A 19,337-nucleotide genomic window follows, 5' to 3' on the forward strand; every position below is an offset into this window, starting at 1 on the left:
TAGGAACCACAAATGCAATTGCTGGAAAAACCAATGTAGCCTTTGCTTTGGAGCACCTGGTGCCACACTCTGCATGTTACCTACATACCTGTGCAGATGAAGTAGAAAAATGAGGAGCCTAAGCCTGTTTTGGTTCAATAGTTGCAAGCAGAGGAACGATCACAGATGGAAAGAATTCACCCTGCTCAGCTGTAGAATCAGGCTGCTATGTGAAAACATTAGCGTGAATCAGAAGGTATGATCAGAAGGCAGGATCATCCCTTCTCCTCTCTGTTTGTGGAAGACTCAGGTGTAGGCACACTGCTAATGGCAGGGCTCTTTCCCTAATGGTTTTTGCAGTGACACCTTTCCTTCTGGGAAGCACCTGGTGCTTCTCTGTGCCCGCACGCAAACCCTGCTGCCTCGGGAAGAGGAGGTCTGCTCTTCCTCCCCACTGCCTCTCCCCGGAGGGGCTTCCCCACCATGATCTCATGGAGCTCTAATGTTAATTATCGTCATCTCATGGCTCAGTGGTGCCTGCCTTAAGATGAACCAAGCGTATGGCTTTTGATACCTATCTCAGTGAGAGGCACATGTTTTCGCACACACGCTTCTCTACTACCCGCAGATTGCACTCTGCAGACAAACACAAGCTGAATTCTGCTTCTGTTTCTTGTAGGTAAATACACGTGCAACTGGGTAAAAGGACTGGAATGCAATTAAATTCCTTATCACCACATGCACCAGCCTTTTCAAGTGTAAGCAATGTGTCAGTGCAAATTAAGAAAAACAAGCAGTAAAAGGGGTTTTCAGAAAATAGCTTTGCAGTTTTCTTTTTTAAAATTATTTTCCAGGTTAAATTTTGTCTTTTTTAATCTCGAGGTTGTCATTTCTGCTTGGAAAACATGAAATTTCTGCTATTCCCACAGCTTTGCTCTCAGACTTTCTCCTGAGCCTGGCACAAATCTTTGATGGTTGGCCATGCAGTTTCTTGAGCTTGCCTCTTTTCTTTTTCTTTCTAAAGTAATCTCTGTGCTCAACAATTTGCAAGGTTTGAAACTTGTGTGTGTTTAGGAAAACAATGTGGAAATAACTGGGTGTTTCAGGATCATTTTGATTTTTTTCCTTTTTGATCTTTTGTTTTCTTTTTTTCCCCTGCTGATTTTACAGGGTCAAGAGCTTTAGAAACTGGTATGCATCAAAACCAGGGCAGACCTGCAACTTCCCCCACACCCAGCTACATCCTTACTGATCTGCTTGTGTTGCTGTATTGAAGAAAAAAAAAAGTGATTTGGAAAGTTACGGAAAACCTCAGCACATTGTATTCTGCAGAGTTTTTTCTTGCTTTTTCTTCTTCTCCAGCCTGGGTCTGGAGAGGAGCCCTCCATTTGCCTCCTCTGGCTGGGGTTTCTCAGTGGGAAGCTCCTTGCTGGAGTGCGGTGCCTCCTTGCCAGGGGAGCAGCACATGAGCTGATCCCTCTGAACAGGTTAAATAAACAGGAGTGTGTTTGGGTTAATTGTCGCTGGTTCTGCTGCTCTCCATTACTGATCTATCTGGGAGTCTGGCCAAGGAGCAGATGTGAGAGACAGCATCATCACCTCCCTCCTCGTCCTCATTGTGTCTGGCTTTATCCCTCTTCTTCTTCTCCCCTACACTTTTTTTTCCTACCCCTCTTCCCTCTCCCCCCACCCCCCACCCCTTGGCTGAGCAAATAGGCCAGATGGCAGCGAGGGGAACAGACAACAAGTGAGCCATGGCATATGGGCAGCCTGTTTAATTTCGGCTCCTGTTGGGAAGTCGCTTGCAGGGAGATAAGTTACAAAAGCAGGAGAGGAGGCGAGGAGGAGGAGTGGGAGGGGAGGGGCAGGAGGAAGGGGTGACCCTTTCGGGGATGAAGCAGCCCAGCTGAGGGACTTGGGGTGCAGAGGACCGAAGCCCGGGCCGCATTCCTGATACAAAGCTGTAAATTAGCTGTTTCCATGTCAGCTTGTCTAGGAAGTCTTGTCAGCTGCAGACAGGGAGGAAAGATGGAGATGTCTGTCCTCAAACGAGGAGGAGGAGGTGGCTCCGATTTCCACCTCGCCGCCCTCCCGCAGGCAAGCTCGCTGCCGCTGGGAGGTGGGTTGGGGAGAAGTCCTCCCAGCTGCAGGAGAGGAGTCACGTTGCCCATGGTGGTTTTTATTTGTGCATCGGTTTGTGTAGGCATGCAGGAGTGTGTGTGCCTCTGCTTCTGCGGGTGCATTGTGCTCATACATTGCCATGGGTATCGATGGCAGATCACTGTGGGCTTCTGTGGGGGTAAAGGCATTGCTTTGTAGGTTTTGTTACAAAACCAAGTAAATTGACACAAAACAAAAGGCAGCTTAGTAGTGATGTATTCTACAACCATTCCCTTCCCGTCCTGTCTCGGTGTTCATTTTCTCCTATTTTACTTTTTGAAGTCAAAATGTCAGCTCTGAACTTCTTGCTATCTATTCACACAGTTTGGGCTTTTCCGAGAGACACAACAGTGGTTCTTGCCCTGAATGTGTCTCAGTGATTTAGGGACAAAATTAGACTTAATTGCACTAATTTGTGTTTGTGCAAGACTTACTGGCTTCATTTTGATAATTGGGAGTTTTGGAGATGGGCTAGGGGGGACTGATTTTTCTTAGTTTTTATAAATGTGTTATTTTTACATCAAAAGTGCATTGAGATGTAGTTGCCAAATGTGTTTGGGAACTCAGAGGTTTATTCCTGTTGATGCTCAGTGAAGTCTGGGGTTCCTTAGTACCTGTTTCCATCTCTGAAAACTGTCCTGGATGCATCCTGAGTGGTGGAGGGGAACCCTGGCTCTGCATGCCCGTGGATGGGATTCAGCCGTGAGCTCTGTGCTCGCCCTTGGCGGGGTTGGAAACTTCTACAAACCAATTAGGTGTGGAAATATCGAGCCCTGTTGGCAGAATACAGACAGCCCTGGACCACGGTTGCACTCCTTGCCTGCACAATGAACTTTTTATATGGCATTAATTCTGCAAAAAGTTTTTATTCGCTGGAGAGTCTGCGGAGAAATGATTATGCATCGCCAAATTGGTGGTGCAGAATTTTAACTTCCAGCTCAGGCATCCCTCCACTGATTAGTTGTAACATGAATAGAAACACCAGCCTATGATTTATTAGTGAAATATTTAAGATAGATTGTTAAATTATTCAAATAGAGTTTAAAGCAGGCAAGGAAGACAAAAAGAAAGAAATCATCCAAATAAGAGCTTGGCTTTCCTGAATTTGAAGAACTTATATTTGCACTCACTGGATAGTTGAAACTAAAAGGGCTATTTCAAAGAGAAGAAAAACACATTTGAAAATGAAAGACTTCAGCCTTATTATCCCACCATCAAACTTAACCTTGAATCTTTCTCCATCTGATCCCTGCAGACTCTGTTCCTTCAGCATTGCTACAAATTGCTGCAGCCCTCCATCCTTTCCTACCTCTCAGCTACACATCTTTGGGCACCTGCCCAAGCTGGCTGCAGTTTCCCTCTTTCTATGAACGATAATGGAGAGGCATTTTGTTTTACTGTTGATAAACCAGGTGGGGACCTCTCCAGTCTTCCTGCATGGGGTTTGAAGGGATTTGAATATCACATCATCTTCTCTTAGTGGTTGTTTTTGTTTATTTGTGGAACCTTAGTACTAAATTCTCCATCTTTTGAGGAAAAAATGTGTTGAAATCACGTCCTAGGGAATGTTTATTATTGTTTTCAGTTTCTGTACACCTAAGTTTCTTCTGATCTGATAGAGATTACTAGCTCCCACAGCCATATCTATTCTGAATATGAGATCAGTGTGACATTTTAAAAGCAAAATTGATTGGACTTTGACACATCTTCAGTGAAAACACATGGGAAATATGCATCAAAATCTGTAGACAGCTTTGAAAAATTCAGCCCTTTCTCTTCATCTACTCCCATTTCAGCACAAAAAAGGAGTGTTTTTCAAGTCTGACCTCCTAATGCGAGCGCTCTGTCTTGGGCTCTGCAGCTGAGGAGGAGAAAACCTGCAAGGTCTGACTCTTTCAAATATGTGGCAGCTGAAAAGAAGATAATTAGGACAGGCAAATCCAAACAGTACTTTTTGCAAATTGTATTTATCCTTTTCTTTTTTTTGTGTGTGTGTGTCTATATTCTACTTCTCCACCTGCCTTCAAAAGGAAGCTGATAAAAAGGATTTGCTTGGCCTTTTTGTTGCTGGTGCCACATGCATGGGGGAAGGGTGTCGGTTGTATGCGGTGCTGCGAGACAGATGCTGCAGGTGAAATTACCCCAGAGGGGCCAATGCCATCCGGAGGGGGCAGCCTGTGGGACTGAAGCCCTTCTTTTTTTTTTATTTCTGTTATTTGGGGCTTTGCTGTGGTGTGGGACCAGGTCCTTTACGTCTCATAGGTGCGTGCAAGTGTTTATGGAGCAATCAACTCTGTCTGCAGTGGAAACGGTCGTGCATCGTGTAATTCTTCAGCCTTTTGTAGTAGATTGTGTTTGTGAGAGCTGAAAGCATGGCCAGGAGCGAAGGGGGATAGCCTAGATGGGAAATGCTGGGCTTTTTTTTTTTTTCCTTGGAAAGAGCCTGCCTGTGTTCTTTTATGCTTTTCAGGCTCAAGACTGAGAGCAAGCATGCGTCTGTGCGAGGGCGTGCGTGCGTCTGTGCCCATACAGTTGCTCAAGTGGGAAAAACCCACGTTTGTGGTTCACACAGGAGGAATTTCTGATGAAGACAACAGTGCTAAGCAGAAAGGCACATCCTGATCTCTCGAAAGTGAGGGGCACGCTCGCTCACACAGGCACACATAGTGGCTGGGCTCTCTGCATAATGCGCGCAAAGCGCTGCCCTTTAATGAACGTAACCTATGGCGGCTGGGATGCAGCCGGCCAGACCCCACCATTAATAAACTGGGAACATTCTTCTCCTTTTTAGTCCCTTTCAATGCCAGCCCTGCGGTTTGATCTCCCTTGAATGCTGCTCCCCCTCATTTGGGGCTCCAATTCTGAGAAGATTTGGTGCATTGTTTGAGGTCGCAGGATGTCGGATTGATTTCGAAGCTTTTGTATTGACTCCAGGCTCCTGAATGAAGCTGTCATGTGTGTCTGTGGTTGGCTAGCAGGCTGTCCGGCTGCAAGCTGTGCCTTCCTTTGTTGTTTAGGCCTCATTGAGCTGAGGGAAGAGGCTCATTTCAGGGTGATTTACCACCACCCAAACACCAGCTGTCTGTTGTACTGCTGCTTGCCTCCACCTTGGATTCAGTTCCCATTTCCCTCCGTTCCCCAATTTTGCTCTCCCACTCTACTGCCTTCCTCTGTGGGCTCCTGGGCATGGTTTCCTCAAGACTTTTCATCACACTTGCAGAACAGTGTAAAAACCTTAATTGCTTAGTAAGTTGTTCTTTTCAATGTCACTTATGCACCCTCCCCTCCTTTTTTTTTTTTTTTTCTTTTTTTTCTTAAGGGTTCACCATTGTGTTATTTGCATTTTCTTCTTGGTGAAGGAGTGAACTATGGTTCTAGAAAAAACAAAATCACCATGTCCCCCAGGGCTTGTTACTTAGTAGGCAAAAGTAGTGCAAAACAGCAGTGATTTCAATTTAAAAGTAGATATGGAGATCAGCAGCACCACCGCAGGATGCATTGCGTGCCCTGCCTCATGCAGGGTGACAGCGAAGGTGGCCGCAAAGGCCTCCTGGACTGGAAATGCTGGGATATTTGGGTGGGTGGGGAAGGAGTCAGAAGGATGGCATCACCTCCCTTTCATACTTGTCATCCCCGAGCAGGCACTGATTGCTGTGGGCCTGCGGGTATTGTGCTGGAGAGCAGTGCTGGTGGCACAAGGCAGGAGAGAAAGAACAGAGCAGAGCTCCATCAAGAGCTCTCAGAAAGGTGCTTCTCTATGAAGAGCAAGGCTGCTGCAGCAGGAAGACTAAAAGAAAGACATGGCTGCGTGCGCCTGGCCCTGGCTGGTGAGGCAGGAGCAGAACTGTGGGCGTTTAAAGGCAATGCTGTGCGAGCCGGACCTCGGCAGCTGCTGGCACCATCCCACTCTGGCAGGATTCACAGCTTTGTTGCTCAGAGGTCTTTGGAGGTGGGAGAGAAAGGCTGCGCCAGCGCCTTGGGGTTGAGGCTGCTGCCAGTATTTTCTATGGCCATTGCTCAAACGTGCCGAAATCTGACATGAACCATGTAGGTAGAGCCCAGATAGTTGTAAAGCCCAGGCAGGCTTGCTGGTGGCTGCAAGGCGAGTGGCACGATGCTGCTGATCTGGGCTCACCCCTCTGGCCGCAGACTTGGGAGAGTGGGGAGAACGACCTTAACAGAGCTCACTGAACCCTGGGATGTGTAAAACCTGCTTTGGATGACTTTGTCACCTCTCAGAAGGGACGGCTTTGAGCACGCATGTCGTGGGGCTTGGAGCACATGAGCTGGGTGCTTGCCACCAAGTGAAACCAATGCCATCGTCTGGGGACAGCTGAATGCCAACGTGAAGTTAAATGCTTTCAATGACCAAATTTTCCTCCTCCTTTCATTTTTCTTTAATGAGGCTTTAGGATCCTCCCATGAATCCCAGCCAGCTATGCCCTAGCACAGAACCTGGCAGCTCCACAGAGCCCCGCCGAATCTCTGTGCGTCACGTCTGCCTCCTTTAAACGGGGCTGGCAGTGCTCGAGCTGCGTATGCTGTGGGGCCGCTGGCATGAAGCGAGATGTGACCAGCCCTCCTTTCACTTCTGGGCGATGCATATTGGTGTGTCTCGACCACAGGCTGTTAAAACTGGCGACAGATCAGTTCCTGTCACCCGTGAAGCTGAGATTATTATTATTATTATTATTATTATTATTTCCCCCTTTTTTTCCCCTGCAAACTTTGGCCAACTGCTGGAGCCCGTGGTGCAAGGAGGATGCTGACTCCAGTGGGACTCCCCATGGCAGGGCTATAAGAGGTGGGATAACAGGACCCATGTGCTGTCCTCTTCTCTGCTCACCCATCAGTCGTCTTGCTCCTTGCCTTGAGAAGGGGATGTCTGATAAAAATTGAGAGCCAACAGAAGCCAAAGTGAGTTCTTCCTCTAGAAATCATTGTGTCTACCTGTTTCTAAGCCACAGCATCCCATCAAGAGGAAGCAGCAGAGGAACACTGAGTAGCAATACATCTGTGAGCTTTCAAGATCATTTTACTCCTCCCCAGTCCTGTTATTAAAAGGCCATGGAATGTGGAAATGATGCTCCGTAAATTAAGAGTGAACGTCTGTAGCACTTCGTGAGATGAAGCTCTTCTCCCTCTCCTGCAAGCATCAGGAGCACAGGGCCATGCTGCTGGATGGAGCAGGGAGGGATATATTAAGAGGCAACGACCGCAGCAGGATAGTCCCAGCGAGGTGTTTTAATTTCTTAACAAACTCCTTGGGCACTAGAAACTGTAAAATAACACACAAATAAACAAACAAAAACTCGCTGACCCTTAGCACCCTGGAGGGCTCTGTTTCAGATTGCTGAATAAAAGCTGAAGTTGCATATGCATGTTTAATGTAACACAAGGCGCATGCTGCGGAAAGCGTGCTTTCTTCTAATCTGGTTCCAGACAGAAGCATCCAAACAGAAGCCCCTTTCCCTATCCCCACTGAACTGCCTGGTGTATGCAAGGAAACCCCTGAATGACAAGGCCTCCATCTGCTCTTAAACGGAGTTGCGACTGGCTGCAAATGTTGTCCATATGCTTTTTTTTTGTTGTTGTTGCCTTTCAACTTAGCTGCCTAAAGTTAGGCACCTATCCCCAAATTAAGCGTCTGTTCATAAAAGGCTTCCCTAAAAAGGTGAAGGTAGCAGCTAACTCAGGCAATGCCCATTAAGAGAGGTGCATCTGCAGACAGGGAAGGAGGTGTGGTTATTCAGCCAGTGTGGTGTTTTTGTTTGCTTTTTAAGGGACTGGAAAAGCCCCCTGCACTCTTGTACTGTCAGGAAAAATAAAATCCAAGCATGCTATCAAGTTTTGGGTTAATATTCCCCTAAGGTCTTGATTGCCTAAGTGATTGTGATCAGCATCTTGTGATTTCTCTGTGTTAAATAAAGCTGGTGATATTTCCAGCCTCACAGAAGAACATTGGTTTGCCATGAAATCAGGCTGGTTGGGAGTGTATCCCAGAAGCCAGAGAAGGGTCTAAAAATGGGACTTTTTCTTTTGGTTGTGTTATTAAAAGGGCTAGAGAATCCTTTGGTTGTGTTATTAAAAGGGCTAGAGAATCTTTTCCTGTGTAATGACTTTGCAGTGGGTACTGGAACAAGGTGACCAACAGCTAGTGATGTATGGATCTAGTGCCTAAACACAGGTATATGTTGCTGCTGTAGGCACCCTAAGGTTTCCTGCCCATCTATCAGCTGCCTTTTAGGAAAAGCATGGGTCTTCACAGAATCCTTAGTCTTCCTTAGGTCCTGTTGTCTCTAACAAGTCTCTAACTTGTCTCAGATTCTCTGTGTGTCTAAAAAAGCTCCTTTGCTTAGACAAACGAGTTTCTCCCTGTACCTTGGCTTTCCATTTCTAATGTAATAATTTAATACAATTGCTTTAAATTTTAGTTTAATTGTTTCTTTCATGGGAACACTTTTAGAATTTAAAGTGCTTCGTATTGAATCACTGAAGGCATAGGCACAGCCTTATCCGTGTTGTATTTTTCAGTTTATTTTTTGGGAAGAGGAGGAAGGATAACTTTTGCATATTATCTGGTCTTCCTGGGGCTTGTGGGATGCTAGGGTCACCAAGTGAGAGACCCCACCACACCTGGCTCTCCCAAGGTGTCACGAAGTTTATCTGCCTGTTTGTAATTCCTGACACTGAGGGTCAGCTTTCTGCTGTGCCCTGACATTGAGCAATGGCTGCAATTCCTTCTAATAGTGCCCTTTCCCTTCCTCATCATTTAGGGCAGAGCGCTTCCACTTGGCTAAACTCATTAACTGCTTTAATGTTGTGGTCGTCTTTTCCATATAAATTCATCCTGATGAAATCTTGCGACTCTCCCTCAGTTGCCCAGCAGATGCTGAGAGTGTTTATTTTTCAGCTTCAGACAGCAAAAGTTGGGGAAAAAAATTTGACGTCTTGGGCATGTCTATCAGAAAGTGTGTAAATGCGATGGGTTTATGGGGACTCAATTTGCTGTGTTATTGTTTGAGTTCAAGCAGCATTGTGTCCAAAGCTAGAATCCCAGCCCCTTTCTGCCATGGGGATTTGTCAAGGTTTATCAGGTCCTGATAAACTCCCAAAAAAACTTTATAAAGTGATCCAAATGATCCCTAGAAAAGAACTGGGGTATCATGAGGACCCTGCTGCTCAGACCACACTCAGTCAACCTCTTGGGTTCCCAGTCAAAAGGAGCTGGCTGGACTCAGCTTATTTTTCAAACTGCTGGCTGTAGGCAAAGGGAGGCTGCGGGGACTCTGTTTCTCTGGAGATCTCCACTGGACAAAGCGCAGTACGGATGCTGTGGATACGCAAGCAGATGTAAATGTGGGAGGGTGGGCTGTTGAATTCACAGCAAGGATTTGCTGGTAGTTATACGGACCGGTTGTCCAAACGTGGATAAGTCATACCTGTAGGTCTGCATTTTGCCAAATCTAGCTACACGAGAAGCAAATAGGTGCTATCCGGGGAACGTGAATTCTGGTATATGAGCTTTTGCCTCAAGCCATTACAGTCTGGTAATTGTGCTCCCTGAACATCATGGATTTGTTCCTGTTCATGTATGTTTATGATAACATACATAATATTGAGCTAAAATAACCTATTCCTTTTCAGCCTGGTTTGTGCATATTCCAACTGTGTTCTTCTACACACCTTGGTTTCCTTCTGCCCCTGTGTGACTTCCCTGATGCAGTGATTGGGGAATTCTCCTTAGCAGCTTGGGAGCTACTGCCTCATGGAAGGGCATCTCCCAGCAATGCAGGATGAGTCCGCAGGGTTTCCTAATGCCCTTTCTTCCCATGCTTCTCATCATAAAACATCTTGGTCTTTGGTTGTTCAGATTGTGATGAAGTTTTTCTTTCCTTCTCTCTTGTAGGGAAAAGTCATCGGAGATGCAAAACTGCTCATGAGTTGTGGTTGCAGAAAAGGAAAAAATGCTCAAGTGAAAGACTCGGATCAGGTCAGTCAATCTGTACTTTAACTAGTGGAGAAATAAAAGAATATGTTAATATTTGATCGATTTGATCTGTGCTGTTGCATATTGGGGTTTCTGGATGCAAATGGAATCTCTGGCATGGTTGACAGTGGTAGGACATTAATGTTTTCGCATTTGTTATTTGTAGGAAAAAAAAACCTTTGAGCAAGATCAGGGATTCATTGCAGTAGGAGCTATGAATGCCGTAGCCTGACTTATTCCCATCTGGTTTGTTTATTCATGAATTCTGTTTCTTTATAATAATCCACTCTAGGCAATGCCTTTCTTAAAGACTAATGCACTTCCTTGCTGGTTAAGCGTATGCAACCTTTGGTCTCAAACTGTAGCTGCCTGGACGTGTGATTGTTACAGAGAACGCGCTAGAGAAACGTGCCATTTGTTGCATGCTTTTGTTCCGAAGTGACACCACCAAAAGAACATTCCTTATTGAGGTTACTCGTGATAGACACGTAAAAACTTGTTCACAAACTGAGAACTGATGGACAGGTTTCAATATTTCAGGTTTTCAATCTTCATTACTCAGTGTGAATTGCCCCTTATTCTAAAATTGGTCAAATTGATGTCAGTGGGACAACTTGCAGGGTCCAGCCATTGGAAGCGAGGTGGGCTGCGCTCTGAGCACCAGCCAGCTGGTGGACTCTTCCAACAGGTTAGCGCTTCTTCAGACCAGCTGAGTTTTGTCCCTGTCAAAATTTTTGGTGGCTGTTGCCTTCTGTCTTTGTAACTAAAGAGAGGTTTGAATCCAGAGATCATTTGTTCCGAAGATGAAACAAAATGTGGTTGGAGCAGAAGCATTTTATAAATACTGTGTCATCCAATATTCAGTGTGGTAGAGGGAAGTGGCTGATCTCAAATATCAGGTAACTGGCGGTGGGGTCCCTGGTACAGCTTGTGAACAACTGTGATCAGGTATAGACCTGAAACAGATTTAGTGTCCACAAAGTTCCAGGAGCTCCCGATAATTTGTCAACGGGAAAAAGGCTTAGTTCTCGTGAGGGAAAATGTTTCATTTTCAACATGCATGTTCTTCAACCCTAATTAATAATGGTATTCCTGAGCCTTGTTTTGTTAATAGCTAAGATCTGAGAATAGGTCTGTCTATCCTGTGGTGGGCTGTGTTGTGAGAAATGCTGGTCACTCTTACAAATGCTTTGGAAGACTAAGTCTTTTTTTTTTTTTTTTAATCAGTATTTTTAAATAATGAATTCATTGTCATGCGCCGTACTATCAGTTCAGCAACGAGAAAAGGATTCAGATAAGTTTTCTTTAAAGCATAGCTTCCCACTCTCACAAATACAAGCTTAATATTCTCATGTTGAAGTTCTAACATATAAGGAGAAAATTAATTTAGAAATGAAACACCTTCACCGATTTTACTCTTGTATCTTGATGTACGCTGGCTGAATCTCTCTTGATTTACAACAGGGCTAGATTAGGGTCAAACCTCTTGCAGTAGGGATTAAAAATGAGAAGGGAACATCTTGATTGCAGGAGAGGTTTACAAAACACCATCTCTAACAAATCCTAAGCGTTGGACCTGAATCTCATTGATCACAATAATTTAATTATAGAGTACGCAATAGCTTTTGAAGGGAGAAGCAATCTCATCCTCTTAAATGTTTTGTGGGGCAGTAATGAATTACTCTTTGCATTTGGTTAATTTCTGAAATCTGACTTCAGATGCTTAGTGATGTGTTGTCCACCTCAGTAACTCCTTTCTTTGCTACATCATCATAAATTATGGGGCAAACACTTGATGCAGAGGCTGCAAAGTGCATCCGTCATGCCTCTGGATGCCAGGACTTCAGGGGACAGCAGCTGGATGGGGAGGAAGTTTGTACAGGAGGGTGGGTGGCAGCGTGGAACATTAGTCTGCGAATGCAGGACCTCAGCTCAGCTTATAAATTATCCCCTGGGCCTTGTAGGTAAACACAGACTTCTATGGTGACATTGGCTGGGAAAGGCAAACACTTGCTGACAATTGTAGGCTAATCCTTCAGGACACTAATTGCCAGAAAACCAAGGAAGCCTTATTTTAGGAACAGATTGTTTCACTTTGTGAAGGGGAAAAACACTGCGCTAGATTTAGTTTTGTTTGCTGAGGTCTTTCCCTCCCTGCCCCCAGTCTCAGGTTTTAAAGATTTACCTTCATAATTGTTGTTGGGATCTTTTCTTTATTTATTTTTATTTTTTTGGTCTTGCTTTTTGTTTTGTTTTAAGACCATTGCAACTTTCTGTGAAAATGCAACTTAATTTTCATTGTCTTGAATGTAAGGATAAACGGGTGTGTGGTTTTTATACCATGAGCTATATAAAGGTTTGGGACTAGCTACCTACATTCTGGCTAAAGTTTTGAAAACAAACAAACAAACAAACAAACAAAACACCTTTCCAAAGATTTTCTTTTTTTTTCATGCTTTGGAAACATACAAAAAGACCTAGACACAGTACCCCACTATTGAAAATCCCCAGCTTAACCAAGCCATGGCTCTGTTGCTGAGGATTTCATTTACTGCTATTTCTCCAATGTGCCTCTGGAAGGGAAGACACCGTAAACTCCTTGACCTGTGGTCTGTGTCCCTGGGCCTGACATCCAAAAGCACCTATCTGTCTGGTGGTTTCCAGGGTGCAAGTCACCAGTGAGTAAATCCTGACCCTGTCATTGTGGAGAGCAGAAGCCCAAACAGGCTCATGTGGGGCTGGGATTTCCCAACAGTCACAAGGAGCTCAGCTCTCAAGTTGGATTTTCACCAGAGCAGGAGAGGGACCAGTGGTTTACGTTGCATGGCCTCCCAGTCCAAATGAAACCCTACAAGCTGAGATGAAAGGCTAAGCAGTGTAATATAAATCCCACAAAACCTTTGCTAGCCTCCAAGGGAATATAGCTGAGCACACTAAAGCACTCGATTCCCATCCTCTGTCTTCCTTCTGTGCCGTGGATGGTTTTGATGAAGCGTTGGGTCGGTGGAGTGGGATGACTGAGAGAAGTCCCAAAATAAGGCTACCTCTTGGCAGCAAAACCCCCATGTCCTTGGCTGCCATTGGCACCACTTCCAGTTGTTTGTGTGCTTTGTGGGAGTGAAATTCATCCATGCTCCAAGGCCCAGAACCAAGTCTCTGCACCACAGATATCCTACTGTAATTGTAAGGTTCATATATGCTCTTCAGAGTGGTTATTAGTTTCCCAGTAATTTATGCCTCCCCATAAATTATTATACTGTTTCTTATTATTTGAGGTGCGTTGTTGCATAAGAATGGCAATCCTGGACTAGGCTTTCCTTGTGCTAAATAGTGTATTAACATAAAGCAGAAAAAATGGTTCCTGGGGAATGATTTCGGCTGTGTCACTTCTGTACTTTCTAAGGAAAGCAAAACGTCATTTAAAAACAGAGGAAAACTGTGTGGGATGACAAATAGCATGTGTATTAAGGGTACACACAAGGCTGAGAACCAGAAGTAGCAAAGAGCTCCATATTCTCAACACATGCAGCTTTGCCTTTGTGGCTTTTAGTTTTATTTATTTTTCCCTGCTTCTCCCAACCGGTAGGCAGCTCATCAACGTTTAACTGCTCTTATCCTTTAATTTTGTTTTCTTTTTTTTTGCTTAACTTTTCTGTTGGCTTGTGCAAGTTCAAGTGTTACTGAAAACTTGGGTCCTCCTTGTCTTTCTGTGTGTTTGTTTTTGGTTTTAATATGACAAATGCATGTCTCCTCTGGAAACGGTATCCATGCTGCAAAGTAATTATTTAATGAATCGTGGATCCAGTTTGTGTTGGCAAGGATCAGATTAATCATTATTAATCATGACCCCGCTGACAGTAACCTCATCCCTTGCCTGAGTGCTGTTCTGTATTATGAAGTAATGGCTGTTAGGGGTGGCTGGGCCTCTGCTCTCACTGCACCAGCACGGGGCTCAGGACTGCTGGCAGGGGCAGAGGAACTCGGTTCAAAATCAAAAATAGCTGCACACGGTCCACGCTCCAGAAATGAAATAGGCAGCTTCCCCTGGGGGCTTCTTTGCCTCATCTGAGTGTCCTCCTTTCCTTTTAAGCCTCCTGAGGGTTTACCTCCTTCCAAAGGTTGAAGTCAGTGCTGGGAATGAAATAATCTCTCTGCTGTTTTTTTTGTTTTGTTTTGTTTTTTTTTTTGCCTGCTCTGATTTTTGTTGTTGTTGTTTTTGGTTTTGAATTTGGGCAGATCCCAGCGCAACCTAAAGCATGTGGAGGCCAGATCCTTGTGGTCTATTACAAGGATAAGATTTTCATGTCTTAAATTAGTGGCTGCAGCAGGTTTCAGCTCTGGGACACCACTCATCCCAAACAGCCCCCAGAACAAACACCTTTTTGAGGATTTCTCGATTCTTTGAAGAAACGTTGTGCTGTTGAGGTGAGGTGTGCAGTCAGGTTCATGTTGGACACAAAGCTGTGAGAAGTTCAGATACATATATCCATCCTTACTGTTCGTGACGCCAGAGATCCGCTCTGTCAGATATCCGACAGTAATTTAATTAATGTTTATTCTGGCTTTCCTAGCACTACAAGTTCTTTTCAGTAAGGTACGGCACTGCTATCACTGGCTGTCATCAGAATTTCAGCAAAAGCACGATGGGTGAAATACTGGATTGAAACTAATCATTGTCCCAAACCCCACACCCCAAAATTCACCTTACTTCTTAAACCCAGGACAAAACCCTTTAGAAGAGAGCAAAGGAAAGAACATTCTTTGTCTGTCTAGCTCTTTGGTACCTGGAGGGTAGCAGTAGGAACTTGGAGCAAACCTGCCACACTCTTTTGATCTCTGCCAAAGTTGTTGTGGGAGTAACATTGTTTAATGGTTGAAAGAATTTATTGAAGAATAAAAGTAACAGCAAAGACAAAGGGCCCAATACAAATTATCTGGTAAACCGCTGTCAAATTTTACGTGCTCAGGGCTACTGGTAATTTCCTGTCTTAAAAAAACAGGGGGGGGGGCTCAAGAGGAGGAGAGGAGGGTAAAAAGTGTATAAATAAACCCACCTCTTTAAATAGCTAACTGCCCTGGCCTGAACTGTGTCGGAGCTAAGTTCCTTTGCTAAGTCTGCTCAGGGTGTAGCAGAAGGCTGACACCAGGTTTGGAGAATCTGCCTTAGCTTCAGAGGCTCTGCCTTGCATTCGTCCACTTGTCAGCAAGAAATGCGCTGAAGCACAAAACGAGGGAGTGCAAAGGCTCCCACCACCACACGCCATCCAAGCAAGTCTGGATCACACCTCCATGGTTAATGTTTCTCTCCACTAAAAGGAATAAGACCAATAAAAATAAATGAAAGCATTGGCTAACTGTTGGAAATACACAGGTGGAAGAAAGCAGAAGGAGAGAACTGGGGGAGTGAAGGTAAGCCTACATCTCCTGCCCTGAGTTTATGGCAGAGATTTAATCTCCGCTTGAAAAATCATTGGATTCTGCATGGGTTATAAAAAGAAAAAACAAAAAGTAAAATACAAAGAGAGAGGATGTTAATTGTCTAAGGTATCTGAGCAGTAAAGCACCCTTAAAACTATTTCATTCGTGGAATGAAGCAGGCTAGGTGATCCTATAAGGAATGCAGGACTATAGGAAACTTTCCAAGATCATCCAATCCTTGAGATCTCAGGCAACTTACACGTTACACCTCTGATTAACACATCCCTTTTGGCACAGGTTAAAAAGCAATTATCAGAAGTAATCCTCGTAGCTCTGTCATTACACTCATCCCACCATTAGTCTTTTACTTTCCAAAATACTCACTCACATCATCACTGCATCTTGTTCATGCCACTGGGTTAGGTCTTCTTATCCTTAATGATGTGAGCATTGGTCTCAGCCAGGTGGGCTGACTTTCTTTTTCCATTCACCCATCACAATTCTCTTACTACTGGCTGGGCTGTAGGGAGGAAATAGACCCACTTGGTGAACCAAAATGCTGGAGAAAATTTACTCTTTTTTTTCTTTTTTTTTTTTTAAGTGATAATTTCTTCCTCTCAGTGGCATCTGACTGGGAACAAGAGGTATTTGAATGAGAGACTCACCACCTCTGATTTCTCTGGACCTTCCTGATTTCCAGAGCAGTTGTATTTCAGTAATCGCTGAATCTAGTGCTAAGCACCTGCGCTCCTGGTGGCTGGGAAAGTTTTTTGCTTTCATTCATCTGTTGTGTGGAGTGGAAGTAGTTGTGAAATGGAACTTGGATGGTTAAGTACCCATTCTTCAAATTTACGTAGGTTTTGAAGGGATGGTGTTATAAAAGAAACTCCCAAAGTGTAAGCCTCTGAACAAAAGAAATGGAGGTTATGGGTGTCCTTTACAAGTTCAGCCGTAATAGGCTTGTGTTGCAGCGGGTTACACCTCCCTCCATACAATGCCATTGGTAAGCTGACATTTCTAATGACCTTTTATAATCACCTATTTCCTTTTCTCACTCACTTTATGAATAGTCTTGTACTCAGTTCAAGAGTTTCCTACCTCATGGTCTCCTCTTACAGTTCATGTTCATTTCAGAATGGGTTGGGCTTCCTGTAAAGAGTAGCACAGTGTGGACTGAAGTTCAATAGAGCCTTTCCTTTCTACAGGAAAGGAGGGGGGAGGACCAAAAAACGCGTAGTGCCCTTTTGCAAGAAAGGCTCCAGAAATGGCAGACAGCAAATTGCTTTTTTTCCTTCTGAGGCAGTTCTAAATGCATCCTCTAACACAGTGTCCGGCCCCTGCTCAAGATGTAAAACTTAGGGCTCTGACCTTCTCTAGTGAGTGCTGACCCCACGGCACTTTCCTGCCTGAGCTGCAGTATGAGAGTCCTGGCGCTGAGGTTTTGTCCAGGTTCTAATTCAAGAAATGCGTTTGCCAACTTGACTTGACCCTGCACCTTCGGTGGGATGCATTATTCTTCGCTTCCTGCCTTCAATTGCTGTGTACTGCCACCTTGCATTGATGGGTCCTTTGTTCCAGCTCGGAGGTAGGGGCGGTTCAGTGGTGGCTGAAGGGAAGCTATGCGGTTTTGAAAAGCAATTTGAGAGCCCTCTGAATGGAAAGTGCTTCACACGTGAAAAAATTAGTGTTATCAATTGTTATCATCAGACTCAAATCCTGAAATGTGAAAGGGTCATTTATACTCATCAAACGCAAACATGGAGTGTGCTAAAAGAGAGCTAAAGCAGCCGAAGAAAATGCTGTCTCATGTCATTTCAGGCTTGCAATCCAAGGGAGCATTAATAACTATTTTGTTGCCTTCATTGATCTCTCTGTACGGACGGAGATGGAGAGAGTTGGAAGTGAGAGGCTGCACTGCTGAACCTCTCCAAGTGGTCCCATCCCTCCCAGCATCAACTAAGAGGAGATGCAATCAAGACAGGGAACATGTGCAGGTGAATTGGGAAAAGGTGCAAGTAAAGGTTTGGGCCGGTCCATTTGCTTACAGTTGACTCAGGACTATCTTTGACTCTCTGACTCTCATGACTCTCTGTCACCCTGTTTGTATGTGCTGCCTTTCCCACTCCGTTTTGTTCCCATTTCCCCTTAGCGGATGCCAACATGTGAAGACACCATGGCAGGGTCAGTGTCAGTCAGCCACCCTTAGGATGACAGTTGCCACGTGAATCCAGATCTCATCTCCTTGGAGGTTCATGCAAGCTGAACGGCCTGCGCAGAGCTGCTGAGAGCTGTGAGGTGCAAGGGAAGTGCAAAGGCTTCGACGAGGCTGGCAGATGGAGTGAAGGACCTGCTCATTGCACAGGGCATCATGCTGGCAGCTTTGTGGAGAACTTCACACTCATCTCAGCGTGGGTGCAAAATGCTACCCGAGCAGAATGGGGGCAGTTTGCACCCCCCTTTTTACTCTTGTTGTACCAGATTCAATGTCAAGACAAGATGAAATTGAGGTCCTAAATCTCAGCAGATCACCTCTCTTGGAATTGTACCCAGTATGGTGGTTCTGCATTAAGCAGATATTCAGTCATGATATCAGTTATTCACACAAAACTTGTTCACTTGAGTTTTCTAGCAGCTCATGTAATGGCTATTCCTGATTTTCTCATGGGAGCCCATCCTGCTTTTGAGTTGACCATACTAATAGAAACATTTTTTGGGTTGCTGCATCTAAACAGATTTTTGTTTGTTATATCCTTCTACTTGTTGTTATAACCCATTTAATGTGTTCCTTGTTTGAGCCTCCACGTCTGGATTGGTGAGAGATAGCAGCAGCCTAAGGTGTATATATACCTTGGGTTTAAAGTTTCATTATGTAGGTCAAAAGCAGTTTTGAAAACAATACCTCCTGGAAGCCACTCAGAAAAGTCTGTCAAATAAAGCTATAACCAAAGTGGTCTTTTAGAAGAAGAAAAAAATCCTTTGTGCTGGGGAGAAATCATTTATGCTATACTTTGAAAGTCTTTACAGCAGGTGGGAGAAGAAGTGGTTCGGTGTCTACTGAGTCAGCTTACCCTTCAGAGATGTCGCTTCAGTCCCACCATCTACCACAAGCAGACATGATTTAATTCCCTCAAGACCTCAGCTCTCTTTGTAAAGCAGGGAAAGCAGCATGGGTATCCTTCATGTTAAAGACTCAGATATTACAGTACTCAGATATTACAGTGACGTAGGCCTCACCTGAGATAGGTTGAACACCAGCTTGAATTTATAGCGTGGTTCCTAATTGCATCCCAACAGAGGGATTTTTTTTTTTTTTTAAGTGTTGTGTCTTTAAAAGAACCAGACAAAAATCTGATCTGAAGTACGAGGGGGAAAAAAGCCATATGATTCTCTGCATGAGTAAATTCCACTGCAACTGGTTCCAGCCTGGAGAATGTATTCTCAACTGGGTTATAAACCCTCAAAACCAAAACAACATTGCTAGGGCAGTGTAATGGGATTGTTCTGCTGTGGCTCATGGGCACATTTTAAGTGTCATCAGTTTAGTCTACAACTGGAGGCTGTTAAGTGCAAAACCATTTTAGCAACTGCATCTTACATGCAGGAATGATCGAATATTCATGGATTTTCTCTTGTTGGGAAAAGAAGGAGAGGAAAATGAAAAAACACAGGAAACCACACTGTCCTTCCGCAAGTAGTTTAGTATTTTTGGAGGGCAGATGAATCAGTCTGGCAGCTGAGTATTGGTGTAGGCGACCAGGAAATCGGCTCTTGTCCTCCAACGTTGATCTGT

General features: G+C 44.5%; 1 protein-coding gene across 8 annotated transcripts in view; it reads left to right on the forward strand.

Moving 5' to 3' along the window:
* SETBP1 (SET binding protein 1) overlaps window positions 1–19,337 on the forward strand; it is a 257,073-nt gene that overhangs the window by 42,124 nt on the left and 195,612 nt on the right. For all 8 annotated transcript variants that reach the window (XM_066988777.1, XM_066988775.1, XM_066988769.1 and 5 more), the window contains one exon: window positions 10,049–10,132. In XM_066988777.1, coding sequence (XP_066844878.1) covers window positions 10,049–10,132 — 84 coding nt within the window. The remainder of the gene's footprint in view (window positions 1–10,048; window positions 10,133–19,337) is intronic.

The sequence above is a fragment of the Anser cygnoides genome, chromosome Z (assembly GCF_040182565.1).
Source record: "Anser cygnoides isolate HZ-2024a breed goose chromosome Z, Taihu_goose_T2T_genome, whole genome shotgun sequence".
NCBI lineage: Eukaryota > Metazoa > Chordata > Aves > Anseriformes > Anatidae > Anser > Anser cygnoides.